Source organism: Molossus molossus, unplaced genomic scaffold (genome assembly GCF_014108415.1).
Source record: "Molossus molossus isolate mMolMol1 unplaced genomic scaffold, mMolMol1.p scaffold_m16_p_4, whole genome shotgun sequence".
Lineage (NCBI taxonomy): Eukaryota > Metazoa > Chordata > Mammalia > Chiroptera > Molossidae > Molossus > Molossus molossus.
Window position 1 is genome coordinate 2,006,866 of NW_023425377.1, and position 17,411 is coordinate 2,024,276.

At 44.0% G+C, this 17,411-nt stretch overlaps 1 protein-coding gene across 1 annotated transcript in view; it reads left to right on the forward strand.

Moving 5' to 3' along the window:
- Positions 1-1,427: 1,427 nt before the first annotated feature.
- Positions 1,428-17,411, forward strand: part of SDK1 (sidekick cell adhesion molecule 1) — a 370,727-nt gene continuing 354,743 nt past the window's right edge. Inside the window, exons 1-4 of the mRNA XM_036242102.1 lie at positions 1,428-1,491; positions 5,664-5,823; positions 14,316-14,422; positions 16,746-16,893. Of these exons, the coding sequence (XP_036097995.1) occupies positions 1,428-1,491; positions 5,664-5,823; positions 14,316-14,422; positions 16,746-16,893 (479 nt within the window). The remainder of the gene's footprint in view (positions 1,492-5,663; positions 5,824-14,315; positions 14,423-16,745; positions 16,894-17,411) is intronic.

A 17,411-nucleotide genomic window follows, 5' to 3' on the forward strand; every position in this document is an offset into this window, starting at 1 on the left:
CCTGGCCGTTGGTCGGAGAGGCTGCATGCACAGTGGCCTGACTCGCCATTACTCTCCCCGTCATGCCCACCAGCAGGGCTTGAGATGGGACAGCTCGAAAAGCCCTGCTCCTGTGCGTTGTAGTCACAATAGCGTGATTACTTTTTATTATGTTTAAATCATATATATAAGTGTGTGTACATGTATATGTGTATATATATTTGCTCAGTTGTAGGTGCCTTTCACCCTGAAATTTCTGACATATTTATTTTTATAAGGTAGGAGTGGAAATATATAAAAGTGACATGCAGAGAAGTTGCCTACTTTTTTCAGATTCACAAATATGGTGGTACATCCTGTTATGTTTGAAGGTCTGTTGCTGGAAAATATTTCTGATAAGCTGGGAGAATGCAGCCTAAGAATTAGCTCTGAGGACAGAGCCCCACCGCACCACTGCCTCCTCCTCCTGCTGACAATGAGCCACCACAGCGTCTACGCAGGTGGCTGGAGAACGTGCCGCTTGCGTGGGCGTGTCCCAGAGCACACAGAGGACCTGTCCCGAGACAGTTCCCTCACAGTGCCCTCCTGCAGTGTTGAAGTGTGACCTCTCCATATTTGAATATTTAACTAGAGAACATATCTTATCGTACGTTTAAGTTTTATCTCAGAAATACATTTGAAATGTACCACTGTTTTCTTTAAAAAGATTAATATTACTACGATGGAAAGAGCAGTGCACACTGTGAGATTAAATTCCTGGCTTCAATGGGTGTACATAATCACCTGCCAGCAGCTGGATTTGAATGGCTGTGTTTACCAGAAAAGGACCTGCTACCCGCATTTTTCAGAAGAGTTGTTCACAAATGATACATTATGCCTTGTGCTTTTGTTTCTCCCTGGGATTTGAAAAATGAAACTTTCCATTAGTGGTAAATTCATAAGCTTGGGGCATGAAAATGTTTGAATTTGATATAAAAGAAGTTTTGAAAGGAAGATTAGTGGTTTAAACCGAAAGATTAGTCGCCCTGGGAAATTCAGCGGTGGAAAAGCAGAGTTCGGTCGCAGGAGGTCCCGGCCTGGCTGATGGCAGGGTCCGGCTGCTAGTCCTGCCTGCCTGGCCGGCCCACCTGCTGGGCGGGCCTGGTGAATTTCATCGGCACCTTCCCAGAGCCCTGGGGCTCCTCTGCTTTAGACCCCCTTGTTTGTGGTCTGGTGGAGTCCTCTGCTAAGCGAAAGCGGATTATTATTTCTTTATTCACAATCACTTTAAAATGGAGGAGACACAAGAATAGGTAGAGTCTAACTTTCAGGGCATCTAGTGGTTGATTCTTGTCCCTTCTATCATGAACTAGTTTCTGGGAGAAGAGCTTCCGATTTCCATTGTGAGCAGATAGTTAACCCCACGGCAGTCCACCCTCCTGGCAGTAGGAAGCCTGGACCCACGGGACATGGCCCCACCTCACAGCTTCTCATCCCCCAGCTTCTCCGTGCAGGTGGTTCTTACCGTGGCAAGTGGGTCATGGCTCCTTTCTAGATGAGCACAGTGATCTTCACATTAGACAGGAAAGTTCATGATATATCCGAAAACTAGGAGTCCATTTCAGGAAGTGACTTCTGCATCATAAAATGATGATGTTGTCTTGAGAGAACATTAAGTTCATCCCTCTCCTCTGGATGGACCTTAAATCTGTGTTATCCAGATAGATGAGGTTCTCTCTTTCATAAATGATTTATGTTCTATTTAAAAGTATGTGAAAATGGAAATGTCACAGTTTTCCTTAATAATTCATTCCAGGGTCTTATAATGTTCATCGTAAGAATACAGACGCATACTTCATCTCTGCTCGTTTTTCCTGAGGAAGAGGAAATCTTTTAGTTATTATTTGGGAAAACAAGCGCGTGCACACGCGCACGCACACACGCATTCATTCACTCACTCACTTACTCACTCTGCCTCCACATCAGGTGGACCCCATGGCTTTTTCCCAGGTCAGAGTTTGCTCATCTTATCTCAGAGATAACCCAATCATTTTTGTTTTTATGGACCTCTTCAGACTCTTTTCTGTTCCACTTAAGGTGTATAAATATCACAGGCATTCACAGTCTGTGCTGATCTGGATACAAATCCTTTTGTCTTTCTCGTCAAAGCTTTTGTGTTTTGTTACCTTTGTACCTTTTTAAATATTATGATCTGCTGTGTATATGTCAGTGGTAAACAGTGCTGGGCTCAGAGAGATACTGTGCTGTTCTGCACATCGGCCAGTCGACATAAAAGTACTTGAGGCACTAATTTTCACGTAGACACTTAAGATTCCACCTTCTTCCTGATGTAGCGTTAGCATCTGTACTAACCGTATTCTACAGTAACTGCGTCACAAGGTGTTTGGCTTGCCGGCTCTGTGAAACTTCGTTATAGATTTCTCCTACCAGGTCACAGTACCCAGCGTGATTTCTGCATAGCAGGTGTGGTTAGTAAACTATGACTTCCGTGAAAAAATGAATTACAGTATTGTTTCCATCAAAACCATTATATCATATATTAAGTTGATGATACTCTGTCAGTTGTAAAACCAAATTCAAATTCTTGAGTGTCTATCTTGAAGCATGTTTCTCTCAAAAAAGTGTATTGCTCATGACTTACTCTTGTAGGACACTGGAGCCATGTGAAGTGGCATTTCTTTTTCTGTTGTCAAACACAGTGCAGATGGCACGACATTCCTAAAGCCTGTCGCGCAGTCAGCCCCAGGTAGCCAAGCCGTAGCCGCGGCAGTCGGGCTTTCGCAGCCTGCTGGGGTCATGAGCGGACGATTCCGCTGAGGCACACAGCACGCAGCGCGACCGGGCATGGTTGATAAGCAGAACCTAAAGGTGTGCCGGAGAGGCAGCTCGGAGCGCGTGATGGGCAGCAGAAGCGGTGGCCCTCGGGGAACAGGGCGAGGACGGAGTTCTGCCTTGGGGTTACATGCTTCGCGGTCGCAGTGCCACGCCTGCCGCGTCATATCCTCGGCAGACCTAGACTGTGACCTCTGATGGGACAGCGCCTATCGCCTTCGCATTTATTCCCAGGGCTTGTTGCAGACCAATGTGTTTACCACTGTGTCACCTTTCGGAGCATTTGCCCCCTGACTGGGCTGCTCCCACCTCTCTGTCCCTCTTGACTCCTCCACAGTGCAGCCAGATGAGCTTTTAACAACAGCTCCTTCAAAGGCTAATCACCACCATCATAATATTGACAGTACTGTTGACGAGGCCTATAAATAGGGTGACCATGCAATGTATTATTCACATGAGTACTGGGAATGTGGAGAGAACACCACTGCCAATCACATGGGGATGGCATGGAAACCAGGGTGCCTGTCCTGTAGGGCGGCACAGGCTGGCCTCCCCTCTGCTTCCGTCCACCCCACCACCTGCAGCAGAACCACGTGTTTTCTAGCCCTCGTGCTTCCCAAGGTTACTCACTGCCTCAGGACCTGGGCACACGGACCGCTCTGAGGACTTGAGTGCACTGAGCTTTATCTCTGAGGCGCTGCATGGGTTGCATTGACCAGGTTACCTCTCCTTACGATCGGCGCTTCCACTCCCACATGCCAGCTAACATTCATTTGTCTGAGTGAGAGCTGGTCAGACTGCAGCATATCTATCAGCAGCGGGATCCACTGGCAGAATAAACTCTGTGAATTCTACCCAGTCAGCACAAATAGAGCCAGCTATATGCACAACCGTTGGAGGAAAAAACAGTCTCAATTTTAATAGTTAATATGCTATTTGATATAGGGATTTCATTTAAAAGCGATTTCATTTAAAAGTCCAGTCAAGTAATTCCACAGATTTATCAGAAATTTGTATTTAAGCTATGGGTTCTTGAGGAGAAAGTTCCCTTACTGAGACACTTGTGACATTTCGGGTTACGTGGAATCGGTAGATTCTGAAATAGATTATCTGGGTTTTCCATCGTGATTTTATCACTTACTGTCTGGGTGCCCTTGATCAGTGAGTTCATTTCCCTGTGCCTCTGTCTGCCCATCTGTGAAATGAGTGCAATGGCATCGATTTTTTAGGGCTTGTGAGAATGAAATAGGGTAGCACATGGCAAGCACTTAGAACAGTTCCCAGTTCAACTCACTGTTCTTTGTGTCATTGTTACTGTATTAACTCACTCAACAAATATTTATTCAGTACCTGCTTTGTTCCTGGAACTGTTCTAGGTGCTGGGGATGCACAGGGTATAAACCAGAATCAGTTAGTTTCAAAATCTGATAAGTGTTGACTGAAATAAAAGTCACCCTTTGTCAGGGCTTGTTGGGGAGGAGCTTTGTTAACAGGAAGGGTGAGAATGAGTCAGCTGCACAGAGCCCAGAGGGGCATCCAGGTGTGAAAGGGCTTCACCTGAGGGAGGGGCATCCAGGTGTGAAAGGGCTTCCCTGGGGGAGGGGCATCCAGGTGTGAAAGGGCTTCCCTGGGGGAGGGGCATCCAGGTGTGAAAGGGCTTCCCTGGGGGAGGGGCATCCAGGTGTGAAAGGGCTTCCCTGGGGGAGGGGCATCCAGGTGTGAAGGAGTTTAGCCTGGCATCAGAGTTAAAGGCCAAGCATGTGAGCTGAGAGGGTAGGAGGCCTGGCAGGCAGACAGGAGCAGATAATACTGCTGTGCTCTGGGGATTTCATTAGAAAAGTGAGCAGTCATCTAATTCTGTTTATTTTATCGATGAACAAACAGAACCCCCTGTGGCCTGTTCAGGGTCATGTAGGGAATTAGTGATGGGGCAAGAACTAGAAGCTGCATGTCCTGTGTTCATATATTTTTAAAAAAATTATTGAAGCATATGTACAAAAATTGTGTAAGTCATATAGAGAATGGTTTTCTATGAAATTTCACAAAGCAAGTACCTCCCATGTAAACACACAGAGAAGCAGATCCAACCTGGTCTCCATGTGCAGCCCAGTCACATGCCCTGTCCAGCCTCAGAGGCAATGCTTATCCTGACCTGTGGACACCACAGAGTAGTGTGGCCTGGTTTCTAACTTGTGCGGACTTTTTGGTGGAAGCACGTGCGAGGGACTACTGTCTACCTGGCTCCTTGCACTTCATCCGTCTGTGAGATGCATCCAGGTTGTGAGCTGTGTGGCAGTAGTTGGTTCATCACCGTTGCTGTGTGGTATTACTTTGTACGAATACACACAGGTGCCCAGTCTTGTTGCCCTCGGAGAGTCATGCAAAGAGGCATGTGTGAGAGATGGAGCTGGTGTGACTCATGTCATCTGTGGGTGTATTAGTTTTGCTTATCCCAGTTACTTTTTTTAAAAAAGCAACAAGGTTGTATGAGGTCATTTCTCTTTCAGAGCCCAGTATAGCCCCTTATGAGTACTTGGAGAGTAGAATGCCTAGTTACAGCCCAGGCTTGTATGCAGAGCTTGCTCGCTGTGCCCGTGGATAAGTGTGTATTCATCGTAAGTGGAAATAGCTGGATGAACTTGTCAGATGCTGTCCATAGGTACCATCAGTGGGCCTTCAGCCTTTGAAATGTTATCTAGGGTATTGCGTGTTTCAGCGGAGTCAAATAACCATCGTTTCTACTTTTTAAAACCAGGTCTATTTAAACGAGTGATTTGTTAATTGAATAAATGTCATTCCATGTGCACTTTAGTCAGTTTTTTTCTTTCTTCTTCTACTTTTGAATATTTCAGATGATGTCGTGCCGTACTTCAAAACGGAGCCGGGCCTGCCGCAGGTTCACCTGGAAGGGAACCGCCTTGTCCTCACCTGCCTGGCGGAGGGGAGCTGGCCTCTGGAGTTCAAGTGGCTGCACAATGACACCGAACTCACCACCTACACCAGCGAATACAAGTAACTGACTCCTTAAAAATAAGGTTCCATTCCAGGCGGGTGTGCTGAGGATATTTGCGTTGTTGGTCACAATAGCACAAAGATTAAAGGAGTAGATTTGATCATGTACTTAGAATGGGATTTATATTTTGATATAGGTTATATTTACACCTAAGTATCATTATATTTGTAAAACTAAGCCCAGTAGTGAAATTACCAGACCCAAAAAAACTCTCCTTACAGAGGAATGCAAATAACCACTTTAGAATGTAAATCTGCTCCGGGCCACAGCCCCACCCCTAGTGCTCCTGACTGAGGACACAAGTGTTTAAACAGATCTTTAGATCATCAGCAGCTGGTGAGCAAGGACACTGCCTTGGTGAGCTTGCAGAGATGGTATGGGAGAGAGGGATCCACGGGAGGGCCGGCATGGGGAGGGCATCTGCCAGGTGCTGGGTACTAGGGTCCAGGAGTGAGTTCCGTGCTGGGGGACCAAGTGCAAGGACAGAGACAGGGGAAGCCAGAGGTCAGGTTACATCTGAGCTCTGGCTTCACCTGGGAAGCAGCAGCACCAGCTCATGAGCCTTGGGGTCTTTCCAGGTTCCTATTTGTTTACCCTCCATTTCTGTGCGAGGACTAGTATACTAGGTGCTGCCGTTCTAGGCAGGACGGAGAATTGGTCACTGCCCAAGAAGTGCAGGAGGCCCCAGACAGCACAAACCAGCAATTCCATGCTCTCGTTACAGTGAGACAGGAACGAGAATAGTCTTTCTGAGATAGTTTAAATGGAGTACTCAGAGGTTCTAATAGGTGATCTGTGAACCTCATTCTGCCTGCCTGCAGTGCAGTGTATGTGTGGTTAAAAAGTCAGTTTAAAGTCTATACATGGACACACACAGAGAATAGATTTCTTAACTGACTGCCAGCATTTAACAATGGTAAGACATTATATAAAAATGTGCTTTCCGGCCCCTCTTGACCAGTCAGCACGCCTGGCCACCAGGCTCTGCAGCCCCACACAGGAGCAGGCACGGCCACTCCGGTCCTCAGCGCGCTCTGGTCCCCCACCTCATCATGCCACACTGGCTTTACTCAGTTGTGTCATCCACCCATCTGTGTGACATAAGAGCTTGTGGCCACCTCTTGCATTATTAGGCCTATACTGTCAGTTTGGCATATTGGGAGCCATTCATCGTAACAGTTAAGAGCTCATTGACATCACACAGACCTGGGTCTGAAGCCCAACTCCTCACCAGTCAGCATGACAGATGACCTCGGGCAGGGCACCCACGAGCCGCACTTTCAGGATCCACAGAGGGTGGTCACACCTCACTCGTGGTGTTGGGAGCTGGAAAAGGCTCTAATGTGTGTACATGGCATATTTTATACCCCAAGCTACCTACTACTAAACCCTAGGCAGCATTGTGTACTATTGTAATGTGACATCATGGGCTTGCTTTGTTAGGAGGGATGTAAGAAAGAGAAAAGTGAACTTAGGAATGAGAACCCTGTGAGCCATGGGCTTTAGCAGCAGATGACCTGAGTTCAAATACTTCTGTTCAGCTTATTCTCTGTGGGACTTGGGACACGTTATTAACCAGAGTGATCTCACTTTCCTCATCTGTAAAATGGATATAACAAAGCCCACTTTAGAGGGGTCTCATAAACATGAAATGACAACATTGGTGCCTCAGGAAGAAAGGAATGACGTTTTAAAAGTATCTAGATTTTCCATCCTAATAAAAATAAGTAGTAATCGGATGATCTGCAATGGTCTTCACACTGGGGCCATGGCCATGGGCAAGTGGCAGATGAACTGTTATCTAGATTCTCAGTTCCACTTGCTTGTTTTCTGAAACTCAGCTGTGAGAACACGCCTGTATGTGGGCACTGTCCTGTCAGCTCTCTCTCCCACTTCTCCTGTTCTCCTGTGTCCCTGCAGAAGGGCACACCTCCCACTGCGTCTTCCTGCCCAGCTCCACCTTAGGGCGCAGCACACACACAGCTCAAAATATTGGGCTCTTTTACACAACCCACAGGAGAGCTTCCTGCCTTCTACTCTATACATATTTCTTGTGACTGCAAATGAAGTCTGACACTGGAAATGGAGTATTTTGACCAGTCTTGGAGTTCTCAGTTGAGACATGCCGTGCAGGTGGGCAGAGAGCTGTCCCGGGTTTCAGCTAAGCCCCTCACCTTTTCTGTTCCCTGATTGTCAGGAAGGAAGGAAGGAATGTTTAATGAGAGAGGAGCAAACAGCACCTGCAAGAAGTGTGCCTGTTTCTTCAGGCAGCAAGCGACAGCCTCGCTCTGCAGCTCACCATTCGCATACATTAGAATGGGAGTAGCCAAGATTTGTTTGAAATTTAAAACAGGTTGAGAAATAGTCTTCTAGGGAGCACACTCTGCCTGTGTCTCACCCGAATGCTCAGTCCCAGATTTCAGGGAGGAGGGGTAGCAAGTTCTGTGTACACGGCAGATCCACGATGTCTTGATGTAGAAGCAACACACACTGCAGGAAGTCGGCTTCACGTTTATTTAGACTTCCCCGCAGAAGACACTTAGTTCACTTGCTCAATAAAAGAGCATTCGCTGTCTGGATCCCTGTCTGTGCTTTACTTTCCTGGGCTTCCTGTTGCTGTGTCTCAGCCTCTTCTCTGCTTGTTTATTTCTCCTGACATTCGTTGGATGTAAATGACTGGCATGCAAACAGGTGCTCAGAACTTCTTCCTCTTCCTGTGGCTAATGTCCATGGAATTCTGTGCATGCTAGCAGTAAATAAGTTCCCATTAACGAAATGTAAAGTGATTGAAAGAAAAACAACCACTTCCATCTCATTAAGAAACACATAAGTTTAATCATTATTTTTCAAAATATGTAATACATTTATTGTGTTTTGATTAACAGTGAACATGTAACCCAGAAGACATTTTTTTAAGTACTTTGAATTTTTTATTCAAAGGAAATTCTCTTTAAATTGCCATTTATATGTATATTTTTATTTCAGAAAAGTATCATGGGAAATCAGTGTGTATCTTGAAGGCATAAATTTCTGTGGGGTAAATAGATTTAATGTTCAACTTCAAAGAGTAAAAAGAAACAATATGAAAGTTGTATTGGTTACACAGTTCATTTTTTAAAAATGGGTAATGTGGATATAAAATTCACTCTATTATTTAGATTCCACTGGATACATTTAAAAGAGTGGTGTAACAGTTTTATTCTAAAATGCTAAAACATACCCTATGCCATTATGTTATATATGAGAGTGTTTCAAGTTCGGGTAGAACAGCTTTCACACATTGGAGGAGATGGATCCTTTCCCCGCTGCTCTCTGCACCAGTGGGTGCACCTGTTCATTCGCGGCTCCTGGATAGACAAGAAGACAAAGCTTGTTGTGCTGAAGCCAGATCAGGGAGGTAACTCGGTACATATGGGTCATTAACATAAGTGGATGCTTTGCTACCACGTCACTAGGAGCTTGATAAGAAGAAACGGGTTTTCTGAAGCAGAATGGTTTGGATCAGACGTGATAAATTATATTCTGTTCACTGAGGGCTTCAGACACAGAGATGGGTTATCAAGGATCCATCGTGTTTTGTCATCATTTTTTTCAAGATACAAAACCTGTCTAAGAATCACATACTGTTTTTTTCAAATTACTCTTTTGTCTCTTTACCTCCCATAATCACCTTCAGCTGTCATGCATTAACCTCCCTGAGATTGTTCCAAGTCTCAAATGGAAAACATGGTACCTTATGAAAATGATAGCTGTTTCCTGCCTGAAATTGAATCCCTACCCCTAACCCCCCCCCCCAACACTTTTGGTGTCAGTTATGAAAATGCTAACACTATAAAAGAGAAAATAATATAAATTTACCTTTTGCAGCTTTGACAAAAAAAAAAGCATTTTCACTGTTTGTATTGTGGTTAAACTGAATGATGAATCTGGCAAATTTCAGAGGCTGTATTATTCATATTCATGCTCATTTCCACATATACACACAGTGTACATATGACTACATTGGCAAAGTGATAGTAGCTTAATAAAGCAAGTTTGCATACATAGGTGTCATAGGCAGATACCTATCTGTTGTGGGTGTTTGTCCCCCCCCCCCCAAAAAAAACACATTTATTCTAAATTATTTTCTATTTTTGGATAAAAAATTATTTTGCAGTTATATTCAAAGTATATATCTCCAAGCCAAGAATTTCTTACTGCTAGGTGCAATACTCATTGTTACAAAGGAGGAATAATTGGATACTCTGAACTGCTGAAAATCTTACAGTTTCCTTATGTTGCCTGTCTCTGTGGGTCAATCTCTATGACAGTGTAACAATAGAACTTTGATGGATATTTATTCTTTTTGTATTTCTATTCCAGTAAAAAATAAGAATTGTTAAGGGAAAAGTTACCTTTTCTTAAGTCTTGTAAAAAGAAAAAAACATCATAGTATCCATAAAAATCATTAAATACCTGGGAATTACCTTTATAAGAATTGAGTAGACTCTGCATGAAGAAAATAGTAAACATCACTGTTACATAAGAGAATTCTAGGTAAGAAATCTAAACATTGTAAAAATGTCAATTCCTTTGAAATTATTGTAGAAGTTTAGCCTAATTTCAATAAAACTCTCACTGTGATTTTTTTTTTTGAGGGTAACTTGATTCATGAGATGATTCCAAAGCTTATGTAGAAATGTAAACAAAAACACCAAAAAATTTTCAAAACATTAGGTGAATAACAGGGAAGAATTTTTTCTTCCACAAAATATTTATTAGAATGCCACAGTAATTATATAACATATTAGTGGTATAAAAATAAACAGAAAATTCCAGAAGGGAGTTTGAACTAGAGCATTGAACTAGACATAAAAATATATACACTCAAATGAGCATTAGAACCAATGGTAAAGAAATCAGTTATTTGGAAATGGTAATCAAAATGGACCCTCATTTTATACCAAGCACCAGAATAACTTTTGGATACATTTAAGAGTTAAATTAAAAAATTAAACTATAAGAAAACAAAGGTTAATGATCTCTAAATATACAAACAAAAAGTATTGAAAGAATTCACCCAAAACAAATCCCAACCATATCCAATTTTACAATGTATGCTTAAATAATTATTACAAATTAAAGGGCAAGTAATAAACCAGAAAAAATATTTGCAACAAATCAGGTTTGCTCCCTGTAATAACCTGAATTCTCTAAAAACAGCGCGGGAGGCACAGGTTTGCAGGCGGTAGTCTGGGGATGCATTCTCAGGCAGCAGCGCCACGGCAGGAGCGGGTGACAGGGCGGGAGGAGGACCCAGTACAGCCCATGCAGAACTGAGACCCGCTCATTACCAAGTTGATGGTCATTACAGGTGCTCTTGCTCAGTCCCACTGGGAACTGAGGGAGCCTTATGAAGTGTCTCAGGACCGTCCAGCCTGAAGGGTGAAAGAAGAAAACAGTCATCCTGGAGCTCCCTCCCTCCATTGATGAGTTATGGCCTCATGGCCATTAGCCCTCACCTCTGGTTACTCGGGCATGAGTGCCCTATCAGTATTCTGGCGCCAGGGACAGGAAGCAAGAAGTCGGAGGCATGGGCCCACTGCACTTTGTATGAAGCCAGTCAAGGCTGCAGGGACCTGGAGGCCACGGCCTTGGCTCAGATGGAAGGTGGAGCCCAACAGGGTCACAGCAAGTGTATTCTTTGCACCGCAGCAGCACTTATACCTGCTGTTGAGTGCCGTCCATCAGAGTCCCTCCAAGATAGCTACCATTTCTGCAAGGACATCACACTACAGCATTAGTGGGGCAAGCTATTTTCCCTCTTATCTGAGCAAGGGTTCTGCTGCTGGTGACACGGGAAAGTAATGCCACTGCTGGGGCCACTGCCCTGCTAGGCACAGGACATATGCACTGCTCGCCTGGCCAAGGCTCCGCAGTGCCCAGGACCGCTGCTGCCCACACGGCTCCCTTCGACCCATTCCTGTGCACCGCCAGCCCCAGATCCCAGTCCCCAGTGCACGAGGACGGTGGCGTCTGGGTCTGCCTCCAGCAGGACCGAGAGGGGAGCATTCTCCAGATATGGGAAGTGGGGCAGATACTAGGAAACCAAAACGCCAGCTGTCCACTCCAAGAAGTGCTGGTCAAAGCAGTTGTTCCTGGGCCCAAACGGGCCTGACACTGCTTCTTAGAGAAGCTCTATGGCCCAATCTGAGTGGCAGTTCAGAACTGCAGTGTTCTCCTCCTCAGCAGAAGTGGACATTTAAACCCTTGGTTTTGTTGTGATTTTTTTTGGATTTTCTTTTATTTGCTCTTCCTGATCATGAACTAGCCAGGAAAACGTTCTGTTAGCCTGGTAGCATGTACCTGTGATACGTGCATACAAACATTCCCGGCCATGTTCATTTGAAACAGGAGCATCATTCTCTATGTTTTAGTGGCATATGGTGCTAAGATTTCATCAGAGTTTCTTATAAAGAGCCAGGAAACTTTCTCTGCTGAAAAATGTGTGTTTATAAACAATGGGCATGCGGTGAATATTTCCATCTGTTAGGGGAACATACTTTGTGTAGGAATTCCTGGAATAGGTGGAGTACTTTGCAACTTTTTTGTACATTTTTCCCCTGGTGAGACATTCAACGAAAGATGTGGTACAAAACAGCATATGCCCACCACGCTGCGTTGTGCGGGTTCCGTGCGTTGTGGGAAGCAGCGCTGCTTGTGCGTTAGTGTATAGGGTCGCCATGGCAATTCGTCAGCATGGAAAACCTATTCACGGTCCTCCAAAAAGGAAAAATAGCACAAACAGCAATGATGTAAACATGGTTACGCTGCAACGGTGAAACTGTCCTTAGAGTTTTTCAAGTATGTGCTCCAATAACTGTGATTTCTTTTCCAAAAACCTTCTGTTGACTTTTAATGTCGTCTCAAAGCTCCTCCTCATTATAATCACAGTGCATAATAAAAATCGCGCCTCCTTCTAGTTTGATATGATTCTGATTATAGTCACTAATTAATTTTTTATTTGAGGTAAGCCATGCCTCAGAAACGAATGAAATTTTGAAAATTAAAACGCAGCAATATTTTTTCTCATCAAAGATTTTATTAATCTTGCCATAGGATCTCAAGATGGTTATCAGAGGGAAAGCATACTTTGATTAATATTTGCTTAATACTGAATTAGCTGTATTGTCCAAATGTTCCATTCACTTAAAAATTATGCCTATCAGTTCCCTTTCCGGGGCAACTAATTGGACATGCCTGAGTAAAAAAGATGAGCAATTAGTTGAATGTAAGTGATTACAAGACATGCTCAAGAACTGAGCAAATACAACATCATATACATTTGCTGTAGTGCCTACTACCTGACTTAGGTTACTCTGATTATACTTTGTAAGAGGCAATTTTTTTAAATTGAAGATGACTACTACCAGAACATCTTTTTAGTCAAGGATCACATCACCACATTTTTTTCTCTTTTTCAGAAAATAGGCTACCACTCGCCTGAGTTGCAGCTCTCTCTTCCGTATGCTAGACACCGTCCCATGTGTGAAAAGTGTCCAAGCCTCAGACTTTAAACCTTATTCTTGATTTGTTTGTGAAAATGGCCTAGAAACCAATTAATGGGCTCTCTTATGTAGCGTGAAAGGTTTGGCCTCGGAGCTGTAAAACTCACTTTACATGGCTCTGGGTTATATATCCTACTTGCTTGTGGATTTCCAAACATCCTGAGTTATAAAACTAACAGTAAACCTGCAGCAGGGCTTTTATGGAAACTGTGTCTTCTATCTACTTTTTCCCCTATAAAATTTCACTGACGGTTTTTGAAAGGCATTGATTTGAAGGATGATTACTTATAGTCACAGGAATGGAAAATACAAATGAAATGACCTTTCAGTCCTCCAGAAAGGTTTTAAAATTAATGTCAGGCCCTGTGTGGAGAAGTAAGAAAGGGGAGGGGTAGGCTGTGTTGGGAGATGTCCACAACAGTGAGCGGAGGGGCCACGTCTGCAAGGATGTCGCTGCTTCCCCTGCCGTAGTGACATCTGTGCCTCATCCTGAAAGCCTTGTTCAGGCTGTTAGGAAGAGTGAAATGACACATTTTGTTCAAACTGTTGCTAGTTCCAGAAAGAAGTTTTAGAAATTCTGAGAGAATTATGCAAATTTTGCATGGAGAAGCCTAGTGTAAGTGTAATGATACTTAGCTCTTTACGTCCCGCATTCCTTCAGCCAGCTGTGAGGGACACCTATGTGCACAGCGCTGTGTAGGCACAGGGGTGCAGTGAGGAGCAGGCAGGTCTGGGGCCCGCTCCACGGAACATTTACAGCTAGTTGGGGAGACGGAGATCAATGAACTAATCTCTCACACTGCAGCTGCAGTAAGTGTGTTGGTCAGGGAAGTATTGCATAGATATTAGTTTGTCAAAAATAGTCTTCGTTGAGCACGTCCCAGATGAGATGCCAGGCTGCTCTGGAGAGACCCCTGCTAATACGTGTGTCCGGTTTTTGGCAGGTATATAATCCCATCGTTGCAGAGGATGGATGCTGGGTTTTACCGCTGCGTGGTGCGAAACAGAATGGGAGCGCTCCTGCAGAGAAGATCGGAAGTCCAAGTCGCATGTACGTGTACCCCGAGGCCTCCACGAGCCGGCACAAGTGCGGGTGCCGGTCAGAGGTGCTCAGCCATCTCGGCTGAGGTCCTGTCTCAGATTCTGTCGGAACAGAGGAGTTGCCGGGATTGGTTGAGAGAGAAGTAAATTGCCAGTGCAGCTGGTCCAGGGGGCTAATGAAGTGAAGCACGCTTTCTCAATTCAGTCGATCGAGGGCCCAGTAAGCACTGTGGAGGGTAAAAGAAATAAATAGATAAAAAATAAAAACAGGATGACTTCTGTTTTATGAGTGAGTTAACTGTTTTTAGCTTTCATTATACTGTATTCAAATTCAACTGTCTATAAAATGAAAAATATTAAACCCAAATAGGTAAAATGTCACTGAGTTAGAATCAGGTCTTCCAATGAAGATGGGTTTTGAAATCTTTAGCTGCACAACAAGCAGTAGCATGTGGACAGGAATGCCCCAGGTGGTGTTCATGCTGCAGTGATTTAGTTAGCTCCTTGCTGGGCAGACCCTTGTTGGAGGAGGAACCTTCTGAGAGTAACTGAAGGAGCTGTGCAGAGGCAGGGCTGGAATTCTAGTGTAACGGATCAAAGCATTCTGCCCGAAATCCGTGACAGGTACGCGCCATCAGAAGTGGCCTGTCTGCCTTCTAATGTTGTGAATGTGTTATCAAAATGTCCCTTCCTTTCAAAGAAAGCCAAGGGTGTCCTGAAATTTTAAATTCTATACTAACACGTCATAATAGATGTCCAAGAACTCTAAGAAGCTCCTAAACTGGACAGGGTTAACCAGGGATGACAGCGTTCTCTCCTCTGTTATTTTGACCACGGTTAAGGCCTGCAGTTTTCAGTGTTCTTATAGGAAGTAAAATACTTTCTAGTTATGTTATTGTTCTATACTTACTAGTGACTGAGTGAGATGCAGAAGCTCATACATGTTTGCTTATGTTTTAATTACTAGGAATGCATGAGTTTTTCTGAATTATGAAGTCACTTGCCAAAAAGTCTGCAGAATAGTTTAGAACTTTTTTCAGTTGGAAACAAAATAAAATCATACCTCAAACATATTTGAATAAGTTGACAGCTTGGAATTTATTATGATACAGCAAATTCTATTTTATAAAATTAAATTTTGGATTTCTTCTTGCTTAGTTATTTATCTCTGTTTCTATCCTTTATCTCTTATCTCTGTTTTCTTCTCTTTGATAGCTAATTTAATTTAAAGTAACCACAAATACTTTCTAATCTGTTTCATTAGTTCCTATTTTCTTAGAATATTAAATGCTGCTTCTAACATAGGAAATAGTTTCTTTTGAATCAAAAAGCCATTGATAATAGAGATATTCTATGGCCTATTCCAAACTTCTTCTTCTTTTTTTAATTCAGATGGAGGAAGAGAGAGAGAGAAACATCGATGTGAAAGGGACACATCAAGTGGCTGCCACCCACATGACCCAACCAGGGCTGGGGACAAACTGCAACTGAGGTACCTGCCCTTAGCGGGAACCGAACCTGGGTCTCTCGGGACCGCAGGCTGATGCTCTAACTGCTGAGCCAAACTGGCCAGGGCCTATTCCAAACTTCCATACATTCAGACTATAAATATAGCATATATGTCATATCCATGTATTTATACATATATGTGTACCTAATCATAATATGGAAGTTTTTCAAAAATTTTAAATGTTACTAATTAAAAAATTGGCCACTTATACCCACATCCCAATGGCTGGGGTTTTCCCTGCAATCTCATTTTTAAAATTGGTAACAAGTAGCACTAAGACTGGAACAAAACCGACCTGCCCCACACTAAGCAGTATGGGGTTGGGAGAACTTTCTAAAAATGAATCGGGTTAAAAATTATTTCTCCCAAAGTATCTGTGAGGGAGACAGTCACCCCAGAAATGAAGGGAAGCAGCAGGTGAGTAGGGCACCGGCACGTGCCTGGGTCAAACTAGCCTGAGAGATTCGGGAGCTGGGAGAGGTCTGGGAGCTCTTCACCGTAGTGTCTGAAACGGTTTCATGTGGCACTAGGAAGACTTCCATGGTTTCCTCCAGCACGTACGCGTTAGAAACGCTGCCGTGTTGTCACGGCAACACAGAGCGAGAGGCTCCGCTGTGTGCGCTCCATGGGCCCTGGGACGCAGGGCCTTGCCTGGTGCCTCACTCCCTGCCAGTCTGCACCATGGGCACTACCGCTCAGTCTCTGGTCTCGCTGCTTCATCTCAGCAGCATGAGGACTGCTCTAAAATCGTTATTTCCCTCTGGGCCCCTCCCCCTCGCAAAAGAGTTTTCAAGAACTTAAAAGGCCTGTTTTTTTCCTGCAGATATGGGAAATTTCGTGGCTACAGACCAGAGGAAAACGGTTCCTCAAGGACAGGCAGCTGTTCTTGACTTACTGCCCATCAGCAGCTACCCCAGACCTCAAGTGACCTGGTTCAGAGAAGGACACAAGATTATTCCCAGCAACAGAATGTGAGTCATTTTAAAATACAAACCATTACACACGTTGGCACTGTTTACATGTTACATTGACTAGCTCATCTTTGAAAAGAGTAACTTAGTTGGTAGCCCTACCCCAGTTCTTAATAAACAGCGATGTAAAGTCTGTCTTGGAAATGTGTGAGATTAAGAAAACAGGTGCTGTAATTCTTGTTTGCCACACGCCCTTCCCCACCCCTGCGCTCCAGTCTCCCTTTCTGAGTAATTCTTGGAGAGTCCTGGTCAGCCTGAACTATTTACTCCAAGTACTGATGTAATGAGAGCTGGTGTTTACTTACAGAGCTGTGGGTTTTTCCTCTTCTTACTGAGCCGTGTTTGATGCTACTTCCTCCGACGATAAAGCAGTAATCACTGCTGATGTCTCCTTATCCCTTTATCCTGCCATGACAGTTTTATGCCCTCCGTCTAATTAGTGGTTCACTCATCTATTGCAGAGAGTTGCTCTGTGATTACTTAAGCATTATTTCAAGGTGTTCTTGCCTATCCCACAT